This window comes from Triticum urartu, chromosome 5A (genome assembly GCF_056163025.1).
Source record: "Triticum urartu cultivar PI428250 chromosome 5A, HENAU_Tu73, whole genome shotgun sequence".
In the NCBI taxonomy this organism is placed as follows: Eukaryota; Viridiplantae; Streptophyta; class Magnoliopsida; order Poales; family Poaceae; genus Triticum; species Triticum urartu.
Window position 1 is genome coordinate 546,107,086 of NC_141877.1, and position 20,675 is coordinate 546,127,760.

A 20,675-nucleotide genomic window follows, 5' to 3' on the forward strand; every position below is an offset into this window, starting at 1 on the left:
CAACCGGCACCGATAGACCCAGTCACCAACTCGAATCTGGTACTCGTCAACACTGCTTCAGCACTCCCTGCACACTTTGTCTGACCACATGTCTCACCATTAGTGCCTTGGCCTGTCGCTGTGTCCCGTGCTTACCGCACGCCTCGCCGCTATCACCGCGTCGAGCCTCTGTTGTCCTGGTCGAGTCTCCCAAGGTCGCGAACCCACACCACTCAGACCCCTACTGCAGAGAACCACCGATCATCACCGACCGATGCCGAGTATCACGTCTCCATCAGACCACTGGTACCCAGTCTGAAACCACATGTCTCTCGCTATCCCGCTGAAATAGGCTTCGACTCTCTGTTAACTTACGCCGTAGCCCCTCCATCAGCACAGAGTGAAGTCGTCCATCAGACTCCAGCTCCACCTTCAACATGACTCCATGTAGCTGGCCATGCTACCCTCGCGCCCTGTCGACTTCAAGCTCTCTTGTGTGCACCGTCTTGAATTAACCCTGCGCCATAGTCTGTCGAAGCCGCACAAGCCCTCAGGCTTGCACCACGTGTTTCCACGCCCCAGAAGTCGGCCACCATCAGCATCACGCTCCTATGTCGTCGTCGCTGAAATCACCACCGTCTTCTGCTTTGACCGACATCTCCGTCGATCTGTCAGACAGTCCAGTCCGACCCAACCGAAAATATCCGACTGCAATCATGCTCCACCCCGCGTTGTGTCCGCCTCACACATCTGTGCATTGCCTTGATGCCATGTGCATGCATGATCCCTGCCACGGCGAGCTCCAGACTCCTCCGAGCCATATACGCACGCCGCCATCCTCGTCGCATGTGCTCCATCTTGATCAACTTGGCATTCCGCAATTGATATTGATCTCTCATGGATATGCGACTCCACGTCCTTATTTCCTGCAGTGCATTGACCGCTGCCATCATGTAACACAGAGAAAACCCCAAAAACGACATATCAGTGGCAGCCTCCCGTGCCCAAACATGGCACAAGCTGACCCAAATTTCCTTTTTTCTTTTTTCTCTCAAGCACCCGATGGCAAGCACACCACATGTGACGCCCTTTTCTCAAACAAATCTCTTACGCCTTTGCACTTCTAGCATCAGCCATGCCACGCATGCATATCTGACGCACAGTAGCTCACCTAGGCCTGCGCCTCGCTAGCGCTCCAGGCTCCAACTGCGTCACCTGCCTTGCCCGCGCGCCCACCGCTCACGTGCACGTCGCGCTGGAGACCAGCTCCTGGAACGTGGAAACCACGGCCTTGGGCCTGCCTGGCACCGCTGGGCCTTGCGCCACAGAGTGGGCCGCCTGCCCTAGCCATCTGCACGCTGCCGCCTCGCCATCGATCAAACTAATCGATCTGAATGTGGCAGTGGATGCTTCCGTGCACGACACATACTACACCTTCCCCGATCGATTGAATAGATCTTCTCGCCACTGCCGTCCGCTAGGTCTATCTGCTGCTAGCTGGATGCATCTCGTCGAGCGCCGCGTGCTCCCCATCACTTTTACCTTGCCAATAATTCGTAATCATGTGTCACGCAGTCCGACTCGATCGCTTCTGGACGGCTTTCATGGCCGTACATACGATCCCATCTTCAATTGCTTCCACACGATCAACACGAAATTTGCAACCTCTAGATCAACAAACCGCAACCTCAAATCAAACCTTACTCTGATACCACTTGTTAGAATAAATCCGAGGCGCTCCGTTGATCTACCGAGGACCAAGCAATCACACGAGCACGACACCGAGATTTGTTAACGAGGTTCACCATCATGGCTACATCCCCGGGGCCTGACTACAGGCGCTCCTCCCCGTAACACCGTCACAATACCGCACCCCGGCCGCCCGGGCGCCGGCACACGCCGCCTGCTCCCCCGCGTGCCCATGCTATTATGTTGGCATATGTTACATCGTGTGTCTATCCCCGCTATATATGAGAGGCCTAGGATACAAGTGTCCTACTTGGACACGACTCCATATTCTGTCCACACACCGTACGACTCCAAGTCCAACTGTAACCTAACTTGTACAATAATATTCGACACAACTCTAACATAAGTTTCAGCTGAAAACCATTTTACATGGGACTTGAAGAGCTTTTACTGCTGTGATGATCCGAACAAAATGGAATCTAAAGGCTAAGGTACATACATTCTCTACCCAGTACCGGCCAATGAGAACCTGACTTTCGCAATGAGGAGGAGTCCCAACCCGTTCTTTCTCGGACAAGGAAATCCTGCTGGTTTGATAGAGAAAAGGCACAATTTGTTGCATAGTAGTATGATACAAGAGATTTGGTTCAAGAATTTCAACCCAAGGCCCAATGTAACAAGTTCAGCCACGTACTCCTGTCAGAAACTTCCTCCGTCAATAGATTGTAGAGATACTACATTGCAATGCAACAGGGGGAAAGACCAAAACCGAAAATGGCATGACGAATCATCACGAGCGACCAGTCGAATTCCGGTAAGGCCTTGTTTGGTTTGAGTTTGATCCACATGTACGTATTAGACAGGTTTTCATCCCGATCCATGTGTATTAAGCCGGACGTGGAATCGTTCCCCGACGAGGCCCAAAGGCTCATTTGGTTTAGCTCAACAGGGGGAATCTAGTGACAGGGATTTGGTGATAGGAGGGGGTCAACCCAATCCACGTGTGGATCTGTTCCTCTAGGGGATTGATCCCCTAGTAACCGAACGACGCCTAATAACTAGTCCGCACTAAATCCTAGGAGGGTTCGTCAGGATTCCTAAAACCCCATGCATTAAACTTGCTTGCCTTTTCTGGTCATACATGAACGGCTCACTTACCAGCAACATTCCAGCCATGAGGAAATGCAAAGGACCTATCTTTGGGATGCAGAGTCGCTGAAAAATTGAAGCAAGTAGAACTCGCCCTCGATAACAGTCAAGACGCCAATCAATGAAAACTGAGAAGAAATCATGTTATCAGCAAATGTGACGTGATTAGTAACAATCATGTAACTTGTTTGACAAGCAGAACATATGATTAACTTTCCTTTTCTTTAAAAGAACACAAGACTTTATTCATTCAAATAACAGTTACATTGTTTATGAGGAGCGGTACAATTTCACTCAGAGGCTCCTTGAACCAATCCTTAGTTGGAGAAACTCTAGATAACCTAGCAAGCTCATGAGCAACCTTATTTGCTTTCCTATTACAATGTTAAAGCTAGCGAGAGGATATTCACAAGAAATATAATAGCAATCATAAAAAATAACCATTGCCGCTACCGCAAAATGTCCTCCATTCTTCATGGTCTCAATAACCTCCGGATTATCATAGTTAATAACGAGATGTTTGCAACGCGCCTTTTGCAAAATTTCTACCATCCGCACATCAATCAATTCTCAAATTTTCACCATCAATGAGTTTAGCCTTATCATCCCTCAGGAATGCACCATCCATCCCCTAAGCAGGTCGTGATAAAAGGAAGAATCAACATTAAGTTTTAGAAAACCAACAGGAGGCCTCCCTCGCCCCACCCATTTTCACAATAGCATTAAGACATGAAACGTGACATAATTATCCATTAGAGCATGAATCCCTGTAGTCGTCTGATTTGAATCATGAGTTCTCTCTCACTAGTAGAAAAAGGGCATTAGCAGCAGGCCACGAAGGCGATTATGTCCCCAAGTTACAAAGCCGTTTGTAATATTCAGCAAAGCCGATTTTTGCTGTTGTCCGGACGGTTACAAATTTGAAACCGCGTGTAGTAAAAATTGGAGGCGATTGCATTTTTCAAACCGCCTGTAGTTTGTAAGTATTGGAAGTAGTTTTGGCCGATGTATATATATTTAGCCCTCACCCCCCCCCCCCCCCCCCCCCCTACTCTGCCATCGTCATTGACATTCTCTACTCCTACTCGAAGAGACATGGATTATGGCAAGGGCATATCTTGAAGACAACCATGTGGAGGAGTCATTCCTGCCATTGCCCCCCTGCCTGCATTGCCAGATCCACTCACGAGTTATCATGTGCCGTTTGTAGCAAGGCTTATCGGTGAACATTACTCTCGTTTTCCTTTCGAGACTTGTGGTGTTCCAAGATTGTTTTATGCTCCATCTTATTAGGGCGATTCTATAGTCAGGTGCTACCATATAGATAATGGTTGTTTAGTGGTTTTGTTTGGTAGCATGCTAGTTGGGAGTGTGGCGAAAAGTGTTTGTGCTTTGCTAGGATCGTTGGTTGTTCAAGATATTCGGCATTGGTCATCATGTACATGGTGAACTAAATTCCAGTGGCTCCAGAATCTAAACCACATGTGTTGGAACAATATATGGTAGTATTTGAAGGAATACTTCTTCTTGTGATCATTGGCATTATAGAAACAAGTAATACATGTGTGTTTTCCTTGGGAACTAGGTCATGCATGTTAATCGCAAGCTAAATGTTTTGCGTTAATTTATCTGTGATCGTGAACGATCTATGTGTTGGACGCTTAAAGATGACATATATAGTTCATGCTTAACATTTTTGTTAAAAGATCTCGGCACAGTAAATTCAGTTCAAAAGTTTTTCTTTTTCTGTAAGTTATTTTGTCACAAACTTTATATATTCTATTAGTTTTAGAATATAAACCAAAAATTCTCGTCCCAGCCCATGCACACCTCACACCCAAGGCTCCTCTGCACCTCCACGGCGTTTGGGGTTCCAAATGCTAAAAAATTAATCTAAGCACTCCTCAACAAATTTCCTTCATAAATTGATCCAAGGAGCAGCCCCCCCCCCCCCCCCCCCCCCCCCACACACACACACACACAATGTACATAGCTCTGCCTCTGCCCTTGTTACACGTGCTCCTCGCTCAGCTCATGAGCGTGCCACTCGCCTTCCTCTGCTTCATGCTCAAGGAAAGATGTCGGTGGCTAGAGGAGTAGAACACCGAGAGGGATGTCACACCCTCTTCGCTCTTGCAGATGAAGATGATGAGTGAGGAGCGCTTTTGGCTCATGATGGCCTACCAAACCATATACGTCCTCATCATGCAGGCGTTCAACATTCCTCCCGGGTTCCTCTGCCTCAAGCTGAAGGATAAGGTATGCCGTTTGGAGGTGCGGATGGCCGAGCAGGAGAACCGCAACCACCAGCTACAGGCCCAGCAGGGGGCTGCCTTGTAGGCCTACCAGGCGTAGGCATGGGGAGCTGCTGCCTTCGCCGGTAAGTTCCAAATCCCTCCATTCCTTTGTTTGATGGGATTTTGTCACATTTTATCAGGCACATATATGTGTGTGTGGCGAGCAAATAATAAATATAATTAAAGCAATGTTATTTGCATGCACAAGCAAGAAAAAATGTATTGATGGAACAAACTAGTACGTGACTTGTGCAGTCCATGCGGTTTGGATGGACTTGTGCTAATATTATCTTTGGTTCAAGTGGGCTTGACTTACAATCAGTTTGGATGGCGGTCCAACAATAGAATAGGTGTATAGTCATCTTACCCTATTTTCGTCGGTTATGGCAACTTTCTTTAAGCTTTTGTTTGAGGATTGTTTGAGACTTGGTTTGCGATCTTGCATTATATTTAATAAAATGGTTGTGTGCATCATGAGATGCAGAAGCGGGGGTAATCCTTCTTTCCAAAAAAAAGTGGGCTTGACTTGAAAGCCCACGTCATATATTGACACACACATGGACAAGCAAGAAAAATTGTATTGATGGCACGTGCTAGCATGTGACTTGTGCATGATATTTTTACAAGTTTTTTTGGCAACTATAGTTAGGATTTATTGATCGGTAATAATGTTTACAGGAATGACAATTGGGTCATGTGGAATGCCGAACCAAAGGAATAGTCTATATATAATGTTTACAGCTAGCTAAGGCCATATTGGTGGTAACTTAGCCGGTATCATGCACTCGGAAATAGCAAACATGTTGATGTGGCAGAGAATTTTAAAAAAAGGGTTGGAGTAACATAGATAGATACCGGATCATAATAAATGATATGCTACTTTGTGTCATGCATGTTAATAATTAAAACAATCAATGATACTACTCTATGATATTATGCACTATGAAGGTAGTATACTAGTATGATACATTAGTATCATGTGCATGATACTCCCCACTATGAGTAGCCTAAGGTCATCCATATTCGCATGCAACGTGATGAGCCACGCGAGAGTCACCACTGGCACCTCGCAGCCGCAATCGGTAGACTTTTTTTTTACCTCAAAATAACCTCTTTATTCATTGGAAAATAATGTTACATCGTTCACCATAAGAGGTACAATAGAGGGGGGAGGATCAACAAGCCACACCCTACAGGCTTGGAACTTTGCCAACTGGGCAAGTTCATGAGCTGCATAGTTTGTTTCCCTAATGGCATGCTTGTATTTAACCCTAACAAAATCATGCCCCATAGAAAAACAATCATGGAAGATTGCTGCAGCAATACCCGTAGGTTGCCTCTCATTCTTCATAACTTCTATTAATTTTAGGTTGTCTGAGCTCAGGACAACTCTATTACAACCTATTGATTTTGCTAAGAGCAATCCATTCTTGAGAGCCAAAGCTTCAACAGAAAGAACATCTTAAACCAAATCCAACTGTACATTACTCGCAGCGATAAACTTCCCTTTTTTATCTTGAATGACAGCGCTAGTAGTTCCCCTCAAATAATCTAGATCGAATGAGGTATCCACGTTTATCTTAACGCAATCACCCATTGGTGGAGTCCAAATCTCCTTTCTCTCTCTTGCATTAGGAACCACAACAGACCTAAAATTTGAGCGCAACCCTCAGATTGCCATTGTGGATTTTTCAGAGGACTGCACATGAATATCACGAGTAATTTTGCCTCCTTTCCCACCATAAATACCAACTGGCCACCGCAACAAGCTCTCGTGACAGAGTTTGTCCCAAACTTGATTAGTAATCAGTGCTGGAGTACAACAACTCCTCCAAAACTGCCTGTCCATGACGATGTACAAGACATGCTTTCTCAATTAGATAGTGAATATCCAGAGCTTTCCAAACATGCTTTCCTCGGGTACACTTGAATAGGAGGTGCTTAATGTCTTCCGCTCCAATCCCACACACCAGGCATTGCCCACTCACTTTGATATGGCGGTTTGCCAGGGTAACCCGGCAAGGAATAGTATTATGCATAGCTCTCGAAAGAAAAAATTTAACCTTTGCCGGCACATTGAGTCCCCAAATTGGATGAGGTTTAATATCAATTGCTTGGTGACCTATGTTTAACCTTTGGCCATACTGTCCTTCCCATTCAGCATAATATGCTGAGCGCATAGAGAAAGTGGTTGTACGAGTCAGGTTCCAAGCAACAAAGTCTTGCATGCCTGAAGAAGATAAAGGGATAGCAAGAATTCTTTGAATATCAACTTCAAAGTCTGTTTCACTAGGTCGCTCCGTAGACTTCTCATCATTTATGAGTGCCAGATTACTTATGCAGTGCCGTTGTCTCTTGCGAGTGCCAGATTATCGGTTCATTTAGTAGGCCAATGGTTGTTCTTCTAAATAAAAATCCCAATATATGTTTGTGCCCATTGGTAAGAGTTTTTTCTCAGGATGTTAGTGCCAATAGATTGTTGATGCCAGTAGACAGCAAGAGATTTGGTAAAAGAAAAATAATAGGTGTGATGAAGAAAATTCAAGACTTCAACTGATAATCAAGAGATTTGTTAATAGCATGAAAATTTCAAGAATTCAACCGATCAGGGAAATTCCGGTGCTGTGATAAAGAAAAAGGCACAATCTGTTACATAGTAGTATGATACAAGAGATTTGGTTCAAGAATTCAACCCAAGGCACAATGTAAGAAGGCTAGCCACTGTGGTGTTCTAGTCCTGACAGAAGCTTCCTCTGTAGGTACATGTGTCGATAGATACATTACAATGGCACAGGGGAAATCAGCAAACCCAAAATGGCATGACGGATCATCATGAGCGATCTGTCGAATCACATTAACTGGTCCGTGCTAAAACCTAGGAGCGTTTGTCGGAATTCTTGAAACCCCTTGCATTAGACTTGCTTGCCGTTTCCGGTAATACACGAACGGCCCACTTACAAGCAACATTCCAGCCATGAGGACCTGAAAAGGACATTGCTTTGGGATTCAGAGTCACAGACAAAAATGACGCAAAACTCGCCTCGGACAACGTCAAGACGTCAATCAACAAGAACTCCGAAGAAATCGTGTTGTCAACAAATGTGATGTGACTGTGACTAGTCGATTAGTGACAATCATGTAACTTGTTCGACAAGCAGAACATATGGTTCAATTTCCTAAGGGTAGATAAGCAGCCTTCAAGTTTTAACTGGAGAACTGGAAGTTTCAATCTTCAAAAGTAATTGGGATTCGCACTGCATATCAGTACAAATTTCATGGCCCAGACACCCATTGCCACAAACTGAAAACAAAATCTATGTATCGACTCTTGCCTACATCTGAGATAATTCCCCACTTTTGAAGAGAAGGTTACAAAAGATTCTTTGCAACATTTTTTACAGTTTAAGACTTTTTATCCAAAGATTATGGTATAGGAAACAAGAAAACATCATGCAATTTTTGTAAGTAAGAACCAAATGCAACATGATATTAGAAATTGATGGCAGGCTGATACATCATGCAACTTTATACTAGTAAGAACAAAAAAAGGTTTTAATGATATTATTACCTCGAAACCAAGAATAGATAGTTTCTCTTCATCCTCCAACGGTACGCAACTCCTGTAAGTAACATAATGTTTTGGGCCAGTTGGCGTGGATGTCTCGGCCAACATCTTTCTATCCTTTGTTTTGTTCTCTTCTTTTGTACCATTTTGTACTTGTACACATTTCAAAGGCAAACGGTAGCCAGTTTCACTGCAACAGTACTTCTCATCATTCTATAAAAATAAAGAAATAAAATGGCATGTTAGTAAGCTTTAAAACCAATATATAATAATCATGCCATTTCACCGATGACCACATGGCCACTATAGCCGCGGAGATGCAGTGCCCCGTCACTCACTTTCCCATCACCTACCTCGGGCTGCCCCTCTCTATCCGCAAGGCCTCTTCGACGAGCTTGCAACCGATCATCGACAAGCTTGGGCGCAAGCTCTCCACATGGCGGGCATCCATGCTATCCAAGGGAGACCGTCTATCCCTTGTGCGCCACGTCCTCAGTGCCATCCCCACGCACTTCCTCATGGCCATCGCCTTCAACAGCATCGCCATCAAGAAGGTGAACCGGATCATCCGTGGATTCTTATGGGCAGGATCGGATAAGGCCAACGGTGGCCAGTGCCTCGTCAACTGGCAGCGTGTATGCCGGCCTATCTCCCTCGGTGGTCTCGGTATCCGGGACATACAGCGTACGGGCATCTCTCTCCGTGTTCGTTGGCTATGGTTGCAACGCACCGATGCTACTCGCCCATGGAGCCACCTTCACGTCCCCCACGACGCGGACGCGAGTGCAATTTTCAGGGCCTCCACGACCTGGCAGCTTGGAGCGGGAGACTCTTGCAGATTTTGGACCGACCACTGGATCTCCGGCAGCTCTGTGGCCGAGATTGCCCCTCTCGTTCTCGCTCTCGTCCCAAGGCGCCTTCGGAAGCAACGCTGCGTGCGTGAGGGTCTACACCAGCGCTCTTGGGTACAGGATATCCGCGGTGCGCTTGGGCCGGCGGCCATGGTGCAGTAAGTTCAGCTTTGGCGCTTGGTGCGTCACACTACTCTCTCCAATGAGCCGGACACGCTACGCTGGCGTTGGACCTCATCTGCTACATACACGGCAAGCTCTTGCTACAAGGCCCTATTCTTCGGCGCTTGTGAAGACCCTTTCTGGCGGCTCACCTGGCGACCTTGGGCCCCGCTCCGCGTCAAGTTCTTCCTTTGGCTGGCCATGCAAAACCGATGCTGGACCGCGGAGCGCCTGGCTCGCCGCGGATTGCCCCACGACGACGCTTGCGTATTGTGTGACCAGGACGATGAGACCATGCACCACCTTCTTGCCGGTTGCTCCTTCTCTCGCCAAATTTGGCACGAGACCCTCGGCTGGGCACGTGTGCCCATAAGCCTCCCTGCCCCCGACACGCCATTCCAAGTGTGGTGGCAATCCTCCCTCGACATCGCGCCCGCTTCCATGCGCAAGGGTATATCCTCCCTCATCATCCTCACAGCTTGGTGGATTTGGAAGCAACGTAATGCCTGCATCTTTGACGGAGCGACACCATCGATCACCTTCACCTCCGACACCATCAAGGACGAGGCACGACTATGGGCCAAGGCGGGCGCCACCGGACTGCAAAACATTATCCCCGGCGCGTAGTCTCTAGTTTCTGATCGCGGGGCTGAGCATACCCCCATCTGTTGTGCTCCTTCGCTTGTACACCATGCCTGCTTGTACACCATGCCTACCGCGCACATGGCCTTGTTAGCGATGTAATCCCATGCTTGTACTCTTCTCCTATCAATACAAAGATACGCAGCTTGCGTATTCGCGAAAAAAAAAGTATTTGGTAGTGCAGTGTTTGCACAAATGGTAATTTGAAGTTTTGCACCCAGACTTAAGTTTGCCAAGCAAATATGAAAGGGGCAGCAGGTCATAGTCAACATGGCTATTGGTAACGGAATTCTCTGTGATTGCAGAAAAGCTATCTTCTAGAAAAAATCTAGTCAAGCTATGTGATCATCAGATGCTGTATAACCATGGTCCAGAAAAATGGTACAGCAGTGTTATGTGATCATCAAGTTAACAATTAATTCAACTGAATATTATCCAGCATCTGCAAGTCCAAGAGAAGCTAAGTTCAATATAACCGTCTGACCAAGAAATGTTCAAATAAGGAGTCGATCAATTGTGAGGACAGAACTACTATGCTAGGAGTTAAGAGGTGCGGATTCTGACAAGTAAAGAGTAAGGACAATGCGTAATTTATGAGCGAACATAGTTCTTTCATGTACTCTGTCTCGAGATGGAAGACCAATTCCTTGTCATCAGTCAAACAACAACAAAAGGCTGACAATTTTGGGAAATTACAGAAAGGAGTCACTAATATAGATAGAAACGTAATACACTATTAATGTTTAGAGACGATCCGCACACTACTATAAGATTATGGAAGGAACAGATTCAGTGTTTCTAGCTATAGAATGGTCATTTTCCAATCCCAGTAGGAACTTTTGGCTTTTATAGCACAAAGATAGCACATGTCATTTCAGTATTTGATAGTGTAGTACTTGCACAGCGGTAACTGAATGTTTTGCACCCAAGCTGGACATTTATCAAGTGTTCGATTACATTAAGTTTGTCAGGCAAATACAAAAGGGGCAGCAGCTCATAGTCAACAAGTCTGCTGGTGATGGAATACTCTGTAACTGCGGAAGCTATTTTCTAGAAAAATCTCCAAGTAAGCAGCACACAATCACCATGGAAAGTGGAAACCTCACCTTATGCCGAATAAACCATGGCCCAGGAAAACGGTACTGTTATGCAATCATCAAGCTAACAATTAATCAAACTCAATAATGAGAGCAGCTACAAATCCAAGAGAAGCTAAGTTCGATATAACTGTCTGACCACTTCTCAGGTACATAATCCGAGTCAATCAATTGAGTGGACAGAAACTACTAGGCTAGGAGTTTGGTAATGAGGATTCAGACCAATGAACTAGCCAGGTACTCTGTCTCAAGTTATTTAGTCAAACAAAGACCAGAGGCAGATAAATTTGGGCAATTATGGAAACGAATTGCTAATTCAAATGGAAATACAATTCTATGAATGTTAAGAATCTAGACAGTACACACACTAGTATAAGATGAAGATAGGAACAGAGCCATTGCTTGTAGCTATAGAAGGGTCAATTTCCAATTCCAGTAGGAAGCTTTGGCTTCTACTCCGTATAGCACAAAGATAGCAGACTTCAAGGTCATTTGCTGATCCACAACATAAAGATGGGAGGCAGAGAAACCGCTTTGGCAACTTAAAACATAAAACTAGAATTTTCCCAACATGGCACAAAAGATCTGCATTCCCCCCGACCCGACAAAATGCCCTCCTTCTCCAAAACACACTTCTATATTTTAGCTCATGCAGCCTTTATGATAATTATCTGGAGGCTCTTCATGCCAACCAAACATAGCTGGAACACAGAGTATAACGGATTCAGATAATTCGTAGGCAGCAGAGTTTGCTTCCTTTTTAAAAAAAACTAACAACACCACAAGTTTGCGAAACTGTCAAACTGGAACATAAACTAACAAATTGATGTGGGCACTAGAGGTTCTGGTTCGGACGGTAAATCCTGACTCAAAATGCCTACGTTGCTCACAACGGACTAAATTGTGACCTTTCTGATAACTTCAGAGCAAAAAGGGCTCGACTGTTCTTCTGTTCCAAGATCCCAACCTTGTCTCAGCACACACCCCAACCCAATAACTCGGATCGCCTGGCTAGGATCTACGTACATCTAAACCAACGGAATCAATGAGCACACAATCCCCAAATCCAGCCCCAGCATAATCAATCATGTTGCATCCTCCCAAGATCCATTTTGTTTTCTCTTCATATGGTCAGGGTGGGTAATCCCCGTGGAGAACCGGCTGGAAGGAGGGAGAGGGGAGGGGAGGGGCGGCAGGGCTGACCTTCTCGGAGTACTGGCAGGGGATGCAGGGGCCGGAGGGGCTGCACCGGTAGGAGGAGTTGCCCTGCGCCTCCACGAACCCCAGCAGCGACCTCCGCGCCCCCTTCTTGGCCGTCGACGCCGCCGCCGCCATCGCGATCGCCGGCGGGATCCAGCACAGCGCCGCCACCGCCACCAGCAGCAGCAGCAGCAGCCGCCACCGCCACGACGTCGCCGCCGTCGCCTTGCTCGCCATCGCCCGCCCCCAAGATGCCTCCTTTCTCCCCCTCCTCCTCCTTCCGTGCCGGTAGGACGGAGAGTTGTTGGGTTGGGCTGGGCGCTTAACGGGCAGGAAACTGCTAACGGGCCAGCTTCTGTGCTCCTACTACTACTAGTTGCTTCCTTCCTTCCCTCGGTTGACAGCCGAACCCAGCCGCCCGCCGCCGCCGCCGCCGGCGATGTTGCGCCGCCTGCTGCCTCTCCACCGGCGCTGCTACTCCGCCTCGGCGACCTCGAGCGGCGCCGCGCCGACGCTCTACTCGGGCGGCGACCACCCCGTGTCGCTGCTCTCGTGGGGCCGCGGCGCGTCGGGCCAGCTGGGCGGCGGCAAGGAGGAGCGCCGCCTCTACCCGGCGCCGGTCGCGCGGCTCCTCCTCCCCGTCCCGTCCCCGGTCCTCCCGCCCACGCCCGGGCGGCTTCCCCCCGCCGCGGGGACGGAGGCGGCCGGCGGCGTGGAGGTGGGGATCTCCTGCGGGCTCTTCCACTCCGCGCTCCTCGTGGACGGCGCCGCCTGGGTGTGGGGCAAGGGCGACGGCGGCCGCCTCGGGCTCGGCGACGAGGCCTCCGCCTTCGTGCCCCGCGCGAACCCCAACCTCGCCGGCCTCCGCGTCCTCGCGCTCGGCGGCATCCACTCCGCCGCCCTCACCGCCTCCGGCGACGTCCTCACCTGGTGAGGACACGGCACTCCCACATTGCTCTCTCATTCTGAAAATTTCACTGACGATCAGATGCCGGATGAACCGTGAGAAGAATAATGTGCTGCATTTTGGTTGATGGTTGATGGTTGTGGCTGGCTGCTGCATCACTCAGTTTACTCTAGTAGCCTGCAGGGGTTATGGTGGATTTGGAGCTCTGGGGCACTACGTTTACCATAGAGAGCTGTTGCCGAGGAAAGTGAAGGGCCCTTGGGAAGGGAAGATTGTGCACATTGCCACGAGCGGAGCGCATACTGCGGCGATCACAGAATCAGGTTGTTTGTAACTTCTTATCCAAGCTCAATACAGAAATACACTATTTTTTGTCATCGCTTGCTGCCTTGTGCAAATGAATAGTATGAGAAAGTGAACACAAATAAATAAAACTTTTGTTATTGTCATGTTGAAATATTGGCCTTGTGATTGTCAAAACACCCGCAACTCTGATCCTTGCATTTTGACGGCTTGTAACAGGTGAACTATACACTTGGGGTCGTGATGAAGGTGATGGAAGGTTGGGGCTTGGAAGTGGGGGTGGTCCAGGTGAAGCTGGCTCTCTCAGTGTTCCTTCCAAGGTGAGCGTGCTGCCTGTTCCAGCTGCTGCGGTTGCTTGTGGTGGCTTCTTCACCCTTGCGCTGACCTCGGATGGGCAGCTATGGAGTTGGGGAGGTGAGGATGTCACTGTGTATTAATTTATTAACTACTCCCTCCGTTCCGTAATGTAGTGCCTATAGATTTTCTGAAAAGTCAAACTTTGCAAACTTTGACCAAGTTTGTAGAGAAAAATATTTATATCTACAATAGCAAAAATATATAATGTGAAACTACATCTTATGATGAATCTAGTGATATATGTTTCATACTCTAGATGTAAATATTTTTCTTCACAAACTTGGTCAAAGTTTGTGAGATTTGACTTTTCAAAAAATCTATAGGCACTACATTATGGAACGGAGGAAGTAGTAAACATCATATATTTAATTTATTCTGCACTGATGCTCTTCTTCAGAAACTAGGGAAAAAGTTGTACACTTAACTTGCTGCTAATGTGAAATGCAACACCATGCAGTTCATATTAAGCTGCAATTATGAGTTTACAAGGTTCCCGCTAATGTGAAATGTTGTGGCAACACAACATTTTTCCTCCAACTACTTGCCCAGACCTTTTATTTCATCCATTGGGCATAAGTTACACTTAGATGGGTTATGATAGTTTTCTGAAATGCTCTTAAGCTTCCTTAATCTCAATGATCTTGCTTAGTACTACCTCCATTCCTAAATATAAGACGTTGGGGCAGTTTAAATTAAACTGCCCCAACGCCTTATATTTAGGAAGTATATGGCAAAGATAACATCTCTTCATTCTGGCTTTCCAGGTTCCGTCGTAAGGGACTTATGTACTAATTTAATTTGAAATGCATCTCATCTAATATGGATTTACTGAGTTTCTACAACTTGTCTATGATCTTCAGCAAACTCAAACTTCGAACTGGGCAGAGGAAGCAATTCCAGTGACTGGAGGCCACAAATTGTCCCTAGCCTGAAAAATGTCCATGTAATCCAAGTAGCATGCGGTGGATACCATTCTTTAGCCTTGACTGGTATGTTTTACTTGTTGGAAATTCAGGTGTTTTCTCTGAACTAATGGAAGGCAACTTTTGTGATCTCCTATCAAAATTTGATGACATATTACTTGAAAAATAATAGAATTTGCAATCTAAGTTCTGAAAAATAAAACATTCAGACAGGAGTAATAAAGGAATATACATTTGCCTTTGTCTCAGCAAGTAGGTTAATTACGTCTACTGCTTGTTTTGACTGCAACAATGATCTTCAATCATAAGACCACATTTGATCATGAATCAAATTCTGTTGGATCTTACAGCAAGCAATCAGTGTAACGCCACTGTATTCCTAGAGATATATACTTAGTTGTATTACTTTCAGGCTGCTGTTATAGCAAGCACAGAACAATGTACTGGTTGGTGCAGCATACAAGTATGTGACATATCTTACCTTGTTAACTATATTCAGATGAAGGTGAAGTTCTCTCATGGGGACATGGTGGACATGGCCAACTAGGGCATCCAACCATTCAAAACCATAGAGTTCCACTTGCCATTAAAGCTCTGTCTGAGGAGCGAATTGTCTACATAGCCTGTGGGGGATCAACTTCTGCTGCTATATCAGGTGAATGCTGTTTCTCTTTTTCATCTTAAAGATAGTCATTCATGGTGGTTGTTCCTGTGCAGGGAGCTCTTGACATGTTCTTAGTCTCACCTACCTTCCATTTGCCATTTCTTTACTAGTAAATCGTAGCACACATTGTCTGTGCTGAAGATTCATAGGAAATGCTAAAAATGCACCACCACCACATGACATTGAGTAACTGAGAATAAAACTGTCTACGTTGAAAACCATTTGGGGAGTGAAAGTGTTACTAATTTAGTAAGTCCAAGAAAATACTGGGGACTCGTGTATAGTTTATAAGACTGGCATGTACTCCCTCCGTTCCAAAATAGATGACCCAACTTTGTACTAATTTTAGTATAAAGTTGGGTCATCTATTTTGGAACGGAGGGAGTAATTGAGATATGAGAGAGAAAATTCTTAAAGTTAACCAGTCAGGCAGATAATCAGTATTTTGTTGCTGTTGTAATTATGCAAGAAACAGGCGTTGCATACAAATTTAATTGCATGTATTGCTGATGAAAAGAAAGGATTTCTAAGATTTACTTACTAGTTTTGTAGCACACACTTTAATTAATTTCGAGTAATGAAGAAGAAATGCCATTGTTGTAGCTAAACTTCAGTTAGTCCATTTATTTTGATACACGAAACCCAGATATATTGCCACTGTAAGAGCCTCTTATTCGTTTTATAAGATGTCTCTCTGAACATTCTTGTTTTAACTAGCTTAGTTATGTTGCCTTCTTCTAGTTCTACTACTTCTGTACAAGTATTTCGGCACATCACATTGCATGTCAGCTAAATGCAAGCAACTAAAATTTCACACTATGAGTAGCTTACCTGAATTTACTTTCTTTGTGTGGCCAGAGAAAGGTGACCTGTACATGTGGGGAAATGCAAGAGACTGCCAGCTAGGTGTTCCCGATCTTCCAGAAGTGCAACCATTACCTGTTAAAGTTAATTTTCTTGCTGACGGTGATGAGGATCCAAGCCCTCCTCGTGTCATCTCGGTTGCAATAGGCGCTTCCCATGCCATGTGTTTGGTCTCCAGGCAACAGATTCAGAAATAGCACCTGTTGTTTATCAGCTTTGTAAATTCAGTCAAATTTGGACCTCCTAACCTGCGAGTACGCCATGGAGAGGATCATGTTCTCTACTGGTTAGAGCTTCCCTACTCAGTTGGCGAAAACTCCTGCTCGGTGAAGCCCAACATCAGCAAGAAACAATAATATTACAGGCATGCCATACTTCCTTGAATTTGAACACTGGAAGTTCTGTTAATTAGCGATAGATTTGTTTCTTGATTTCTCAAGTGATGTGAAACGAGAGATAAAACCGACCATGTACCTTCTAGATTTCGGATTCATAGATCCTTTTCTGTAGTTGTTAAGATGAACAAAATTTTGTAGCATGCTGATTTTATTGCTGGCTTGCACTTGGCACCCAGTTCAATAAATTAATTGAGCAATGCTTGCGCATTTGCTTCCTCGGTCACTCCCCCTTTCAGTTACCTGCGATTATTCATGTCTTACTCTTTGGTAGGATGGTGTCAAAATGTCAGTGACTCGTTTTCCATGTGTAACCAAAATTTCTTTGATTCCATGTAAGTAAAAAGCTCGTTGATTCCATGGCTGATCTTTGCCACTTCCCTTGCAAAACTCTGCATTTGTTGGGTGATCAAATCTTCACACTTCATTTACCTGCTTGCTCATGTGTTCAATATTCTTCCATCCCAGTTGGTCAATCAATTCCGAGAGATATATATCCCCCAGCTCTGAATTATTTCCTATCATATCCTAGTTTGTTAAAGAAACCACATAGTTCAAGCCTAGGTTGAGTGGAACATGTTTGTTTCATCTAGTTGTACTTGTTCATGTTCGAATAAGAGAAGTCCGGAGAGTCAAGGAATGCCAGGTGTTCATATGAAATTTCCCTGTTTTGGTAACACACAAGGAAATATGTCAGGAGCTCCACTGAGCTGCTCAGTGGAAAGTCTGAGGTTGAAAGATTTGTTTGCATCATCTCACGTACTATCTGAGCTGCTTTCTCAATTATACATCATGTTGTTTGTATTGATGCACACCCAATATAGCATGCTTTTGTTGCATAATTTGGCCTATCTTTTCTGCCAGGATAACAGTATATATCAACAGTATTGTTTGATTTGCCAACCCTTAGTTGTTTGTACTTCACATCATTGTATTCTTCTTCCAATACGTGACATGTTGAGGTGTGTTGCAATGGGGATTCCATTCATGACGCTACTTTACACTTCAACATTGCATCTCCGTTTGTACCTAAAAGGTAAAGTTTACCGAGTTGGGATTAAAAGCTGTTTACTAAAAGTTAAGTGTGTCAGCATAAGTATTTTTCTTTTGCAGGTTTTTTTTTATCAAATGTTGCGTGTCACTGCTAGAACTTTAATTAGTTATGAGGGTGAACTCTTTTTTTTCTGTATCAATTCACATTGGATTCTCTTTGTGCTGCTTCCTCCATCAGTATAACATTTGGTTTTGGTGGGTGTACTATGTTGGCCTGCCTAGTTTTCTATGGAGAACGTATATCATTTGAAACAAGGCAAAAGATTTGCCATTTCATTAATTAAGAGAGAGTTGTAACAGGGTCCGAGGACAACAGCCATACAATGGCCAAGATAAATCAACTACTCACGGTGTAAAATTACATCAAGCCCTTTGGCACCCGCCAAAGCCCACAGGGCCGCCTCATCCATGATTTTTTCCACGAGAATCATCAAAGGCGCGGAGACGTTCCGGAAGACCCTAGCATTCCTCTCCTTCCAAAGTTCCCAAGAGATAAGAATGAGGAGGGAGGCCATCCCTTTTTCGTTAGACGAGCGCGTAAGAACCATCTCAGTCCACCAATGCCTGACACTTTGCATAGCCGCCCAGTCTGCTGTGACAATATTGCTCAGTCTGGTCCTCGCCTTAACCGCATTCCAAACTACAACCGAGAATCGGCATTGGAAGAGGAGATGCGCCGCAGACTCCTGGACTTGGCTACAAAGGGGACACAAACCGCAGTTTGGCCACCCTCTCCGTTGTAATCTATCTGCCGTCCATACTCTGTTGTGAATGATCAACCAAGCGAAGAACTTGCATTTTGGTGTAGCCCAGACTTTCCAAACGGTCTTTAGAAGTGGTGTGGAGGTGCGTCCCTCGAACTGTAGCGAATAGGCCGATGAAGTGGAGTAGCTACCGCGCTCTGTAAGTTTTCAAATGATCGTGTCATTCGTGGCTTGATGTAAGATTATCCCGTCCAACTTCTCCCAAAGGATGGTAAACTCCTATATGTGCCCGACGGTAATGCCATTTGCCATGTTAACTTGCGAAATCCATAGATCATCAGTGAGGGCCTTCCTGACAGAGGAATCTTTCTTTTTGGAGATCTCAAAGATTTTAGGGGTGATGTCCATCAGCCTGAGACCATCAAGCCAGGGGGACGTCCAGAAGGAAGCCTTATCTCCGTTTCCAACCACGACCCTCGTTGCTGCCGCGAAAAGGACCCTGTCAGCCTCGGTGCAAGGGTTGCCTAACCCAACCCACGGCTTTGGCTGCTCCGCCCACTCGTTCCAAAGCCACCTCAAGCGGAGGGCAGTGGCAAATTTGTCCAGGCTTAGGATGCCTAGGCCACCCATAGCTTTAGGACTGCAAACTCTGTCCCAATTGATTTTACACTTGCCACCAGTGACTTTGTCGCAACCGGCCCAAAGGAATGCACGTTGTAAGGCATCAATACGCTTCATCACCTCCGCTGGCAGGATCAGCGGAGTAATGCTGTAGATAGCTATGGCGGTGAGAACCGCCTTGACCAGAACAACCCTCCCAAGTGCGGCCATGAGGAGGCCAATCCAAGGGGCGAGCCTGCGCGCAACTTTGTCCTCCAGAGGCAAGAAATGAGCTGTCTTAAGTCTCTTCACCGACAGTGGCAATCCCAAGTAAGTCATTGGGAAACTCGTGAGTTTGGCGGGGGAAGAACTGCAGGATTTCAGGAAGGTCAAGGCCAGCACATCCAATTGGGGCCACCAGACTCTTGCTGCAATTGGTGACTAGACCCGTGACCTCACCAAAGTCGCCTAAGATGGAGGTAAAGCAGGAGACGTCCTCCTTCGTGGGCTTCACAAAAACGGCTGCATCATCCGCATAGAGGGAGGCATGAAGAGTTGCAGTATTTCTTCTGATGGGATGTAGTTTGCCTTGGGCCGTGGCCTTGTTGAGAATGTGGTGCAGGGGATCGATGGAAAGCACAAAAAGAAGTGGATACATCGGGTCTCCTTGCCGCAATCCCTTCCCATGCCTAATAGGGTCTCCGACCGTGCCGTTGAGCAACACTCTCGAGGTAGCCGAGGTGAGGAGCGCCGAGACCCAGCCCCTGAAGCGTGCGGGGAAGCCAAGGTGCTGAAGAAGATCCATTAAGTAGTCCCATCTCATGGAATCAAAGGCCTTCTTGATATCAAGTTTGAAAAGCAACATAGATGTCTTGCTTCGATGTAGCCTTCGGGCAAGGTTGCGGACATAGATGAAGTTGTCGTGAATGCTTTGCTTCTTGATAAAAGCACTTTGAGCCGGCGACACGAGGTCGTTCATGTGGATGGAAAGGCGCGTTGCCATCATCTTAGCAAAGAGCTTAGCCACGACATGAATTGGACTTATCGGTCTAAAGTCGGAAATATCCTCAGCGCCATCTTTCTTGGGGATTAATGTGATGTTGGCTGAATTTAGCCAATGTAAATTGTTGGCATGAAGATTGGAGAAGTGGTTGATAGCAGCCATGACATCGACCTTGATAACATCCCAACACGCCTTGAAGAATGCACCCGTGAACCCATCCAGCCCCGGCGCCTTATCGCATGGCGAATCAAAGACGGCCTTTCTAGCCTCA

At 46.1% G+C, this 20,675-nt stretch overlaps 2 protein-coding genes across 2 annotated transcripts; one reads left to right on the forward strand and one right to left on the reverse strand.

Moving 5' to 3' along the window:
• Positions 1–7,719: 7,719 nt before the first annotated feature.
• On the reverse strand, positions 7,720–12,951 carry LOC125510433 (structural polyprotein). The gene is made up of 3 exons (XM_048675608.1): positions 12,635–12,951; positions 8,683–8,892; positions 7,720–8,096 (listed from the first exon to the last, which is right to left on the reverse strand). The coding sequence occupies exons 1-3, from the start codon at positions 12,866–12,868 to the stop codon at positions 7,983–7,985; spliced, it is 558 nt and encodes a 185-aa protein (XP_048531565.1). The 5' UTR covers positions 12,869–12,951; the 3' UTR covers positions 7,720–7,982.
• Positions 12,952–12,982: 31 nt separating this feature from the next.
• Positions 12,983–17,270, forward strand: RUG3 (Regulator of chromosome condensation (RCC1) family protein). Its single transcript, XM_048675612.2, has 6 exons — positions 12,983–13,561; positions 13,722–13,861; positions 14,061–14,255; positions 15,059–15,187; positions 15,621–15,776; positions 16,644–17,270. Exons 1-6 carry the CDS (start codon positions 13,071–13,073, stop codon positions 16,844–16,846), a joined length of 1,314 nt encoding a protein of 437 aa, XP_048531569.1. The 5' UTR covers positions 12,983–13,070; the 3' UTR covers positions 16,847–17,270.
• The last annotated feature ends 3,405 nt before the right edge of the window (positions 17,271–20,675 follow it).

Coding starts and splice junctions, on each gene's coding strand:
- LOC125510433 (XM_048675608.1), bottom strand. CDS start 12,868: ATGGCGAGCAAGGCGACGGCGGCGACGTCGTGGCGGTGGCGGCTGCTG. Junction 8,893..12,634: donor CCTGCCAGTACTCCGAGAAG/GTCAGCCCTGCC, acceptor TTATTTTTATAG/AATGATGAGAAGTACTGTTG. Junction 8,097..8,682: donor TATCTATTCTTGGTTTCGAG/GTAATAATATCA, acceptor TGTCCTTTTCAG/GTCCTCATGGCTGGAATGTT.
- RUG3 (XM_048675612.2), top strand. CDS start 13,071: ATGTTGCGCCGCCTGCTGCCTCTCCACCGGCGCTGCTACTCCGCCTCG. Junction 14,256..15,058: donor GCAGCTATGGAGTTGGGGAG/GTGAGGATGTCA, acceptor TATGATCTTCAG/CAAACTCAAACTTCGAACTG. Junction 15,188..15,620: donor CCATTCTTTAGCCTTGACTG/GTATGTTTTACT, acceptor AACTATATTCAG/ATGAAGGTGAAGTTCTCTCA.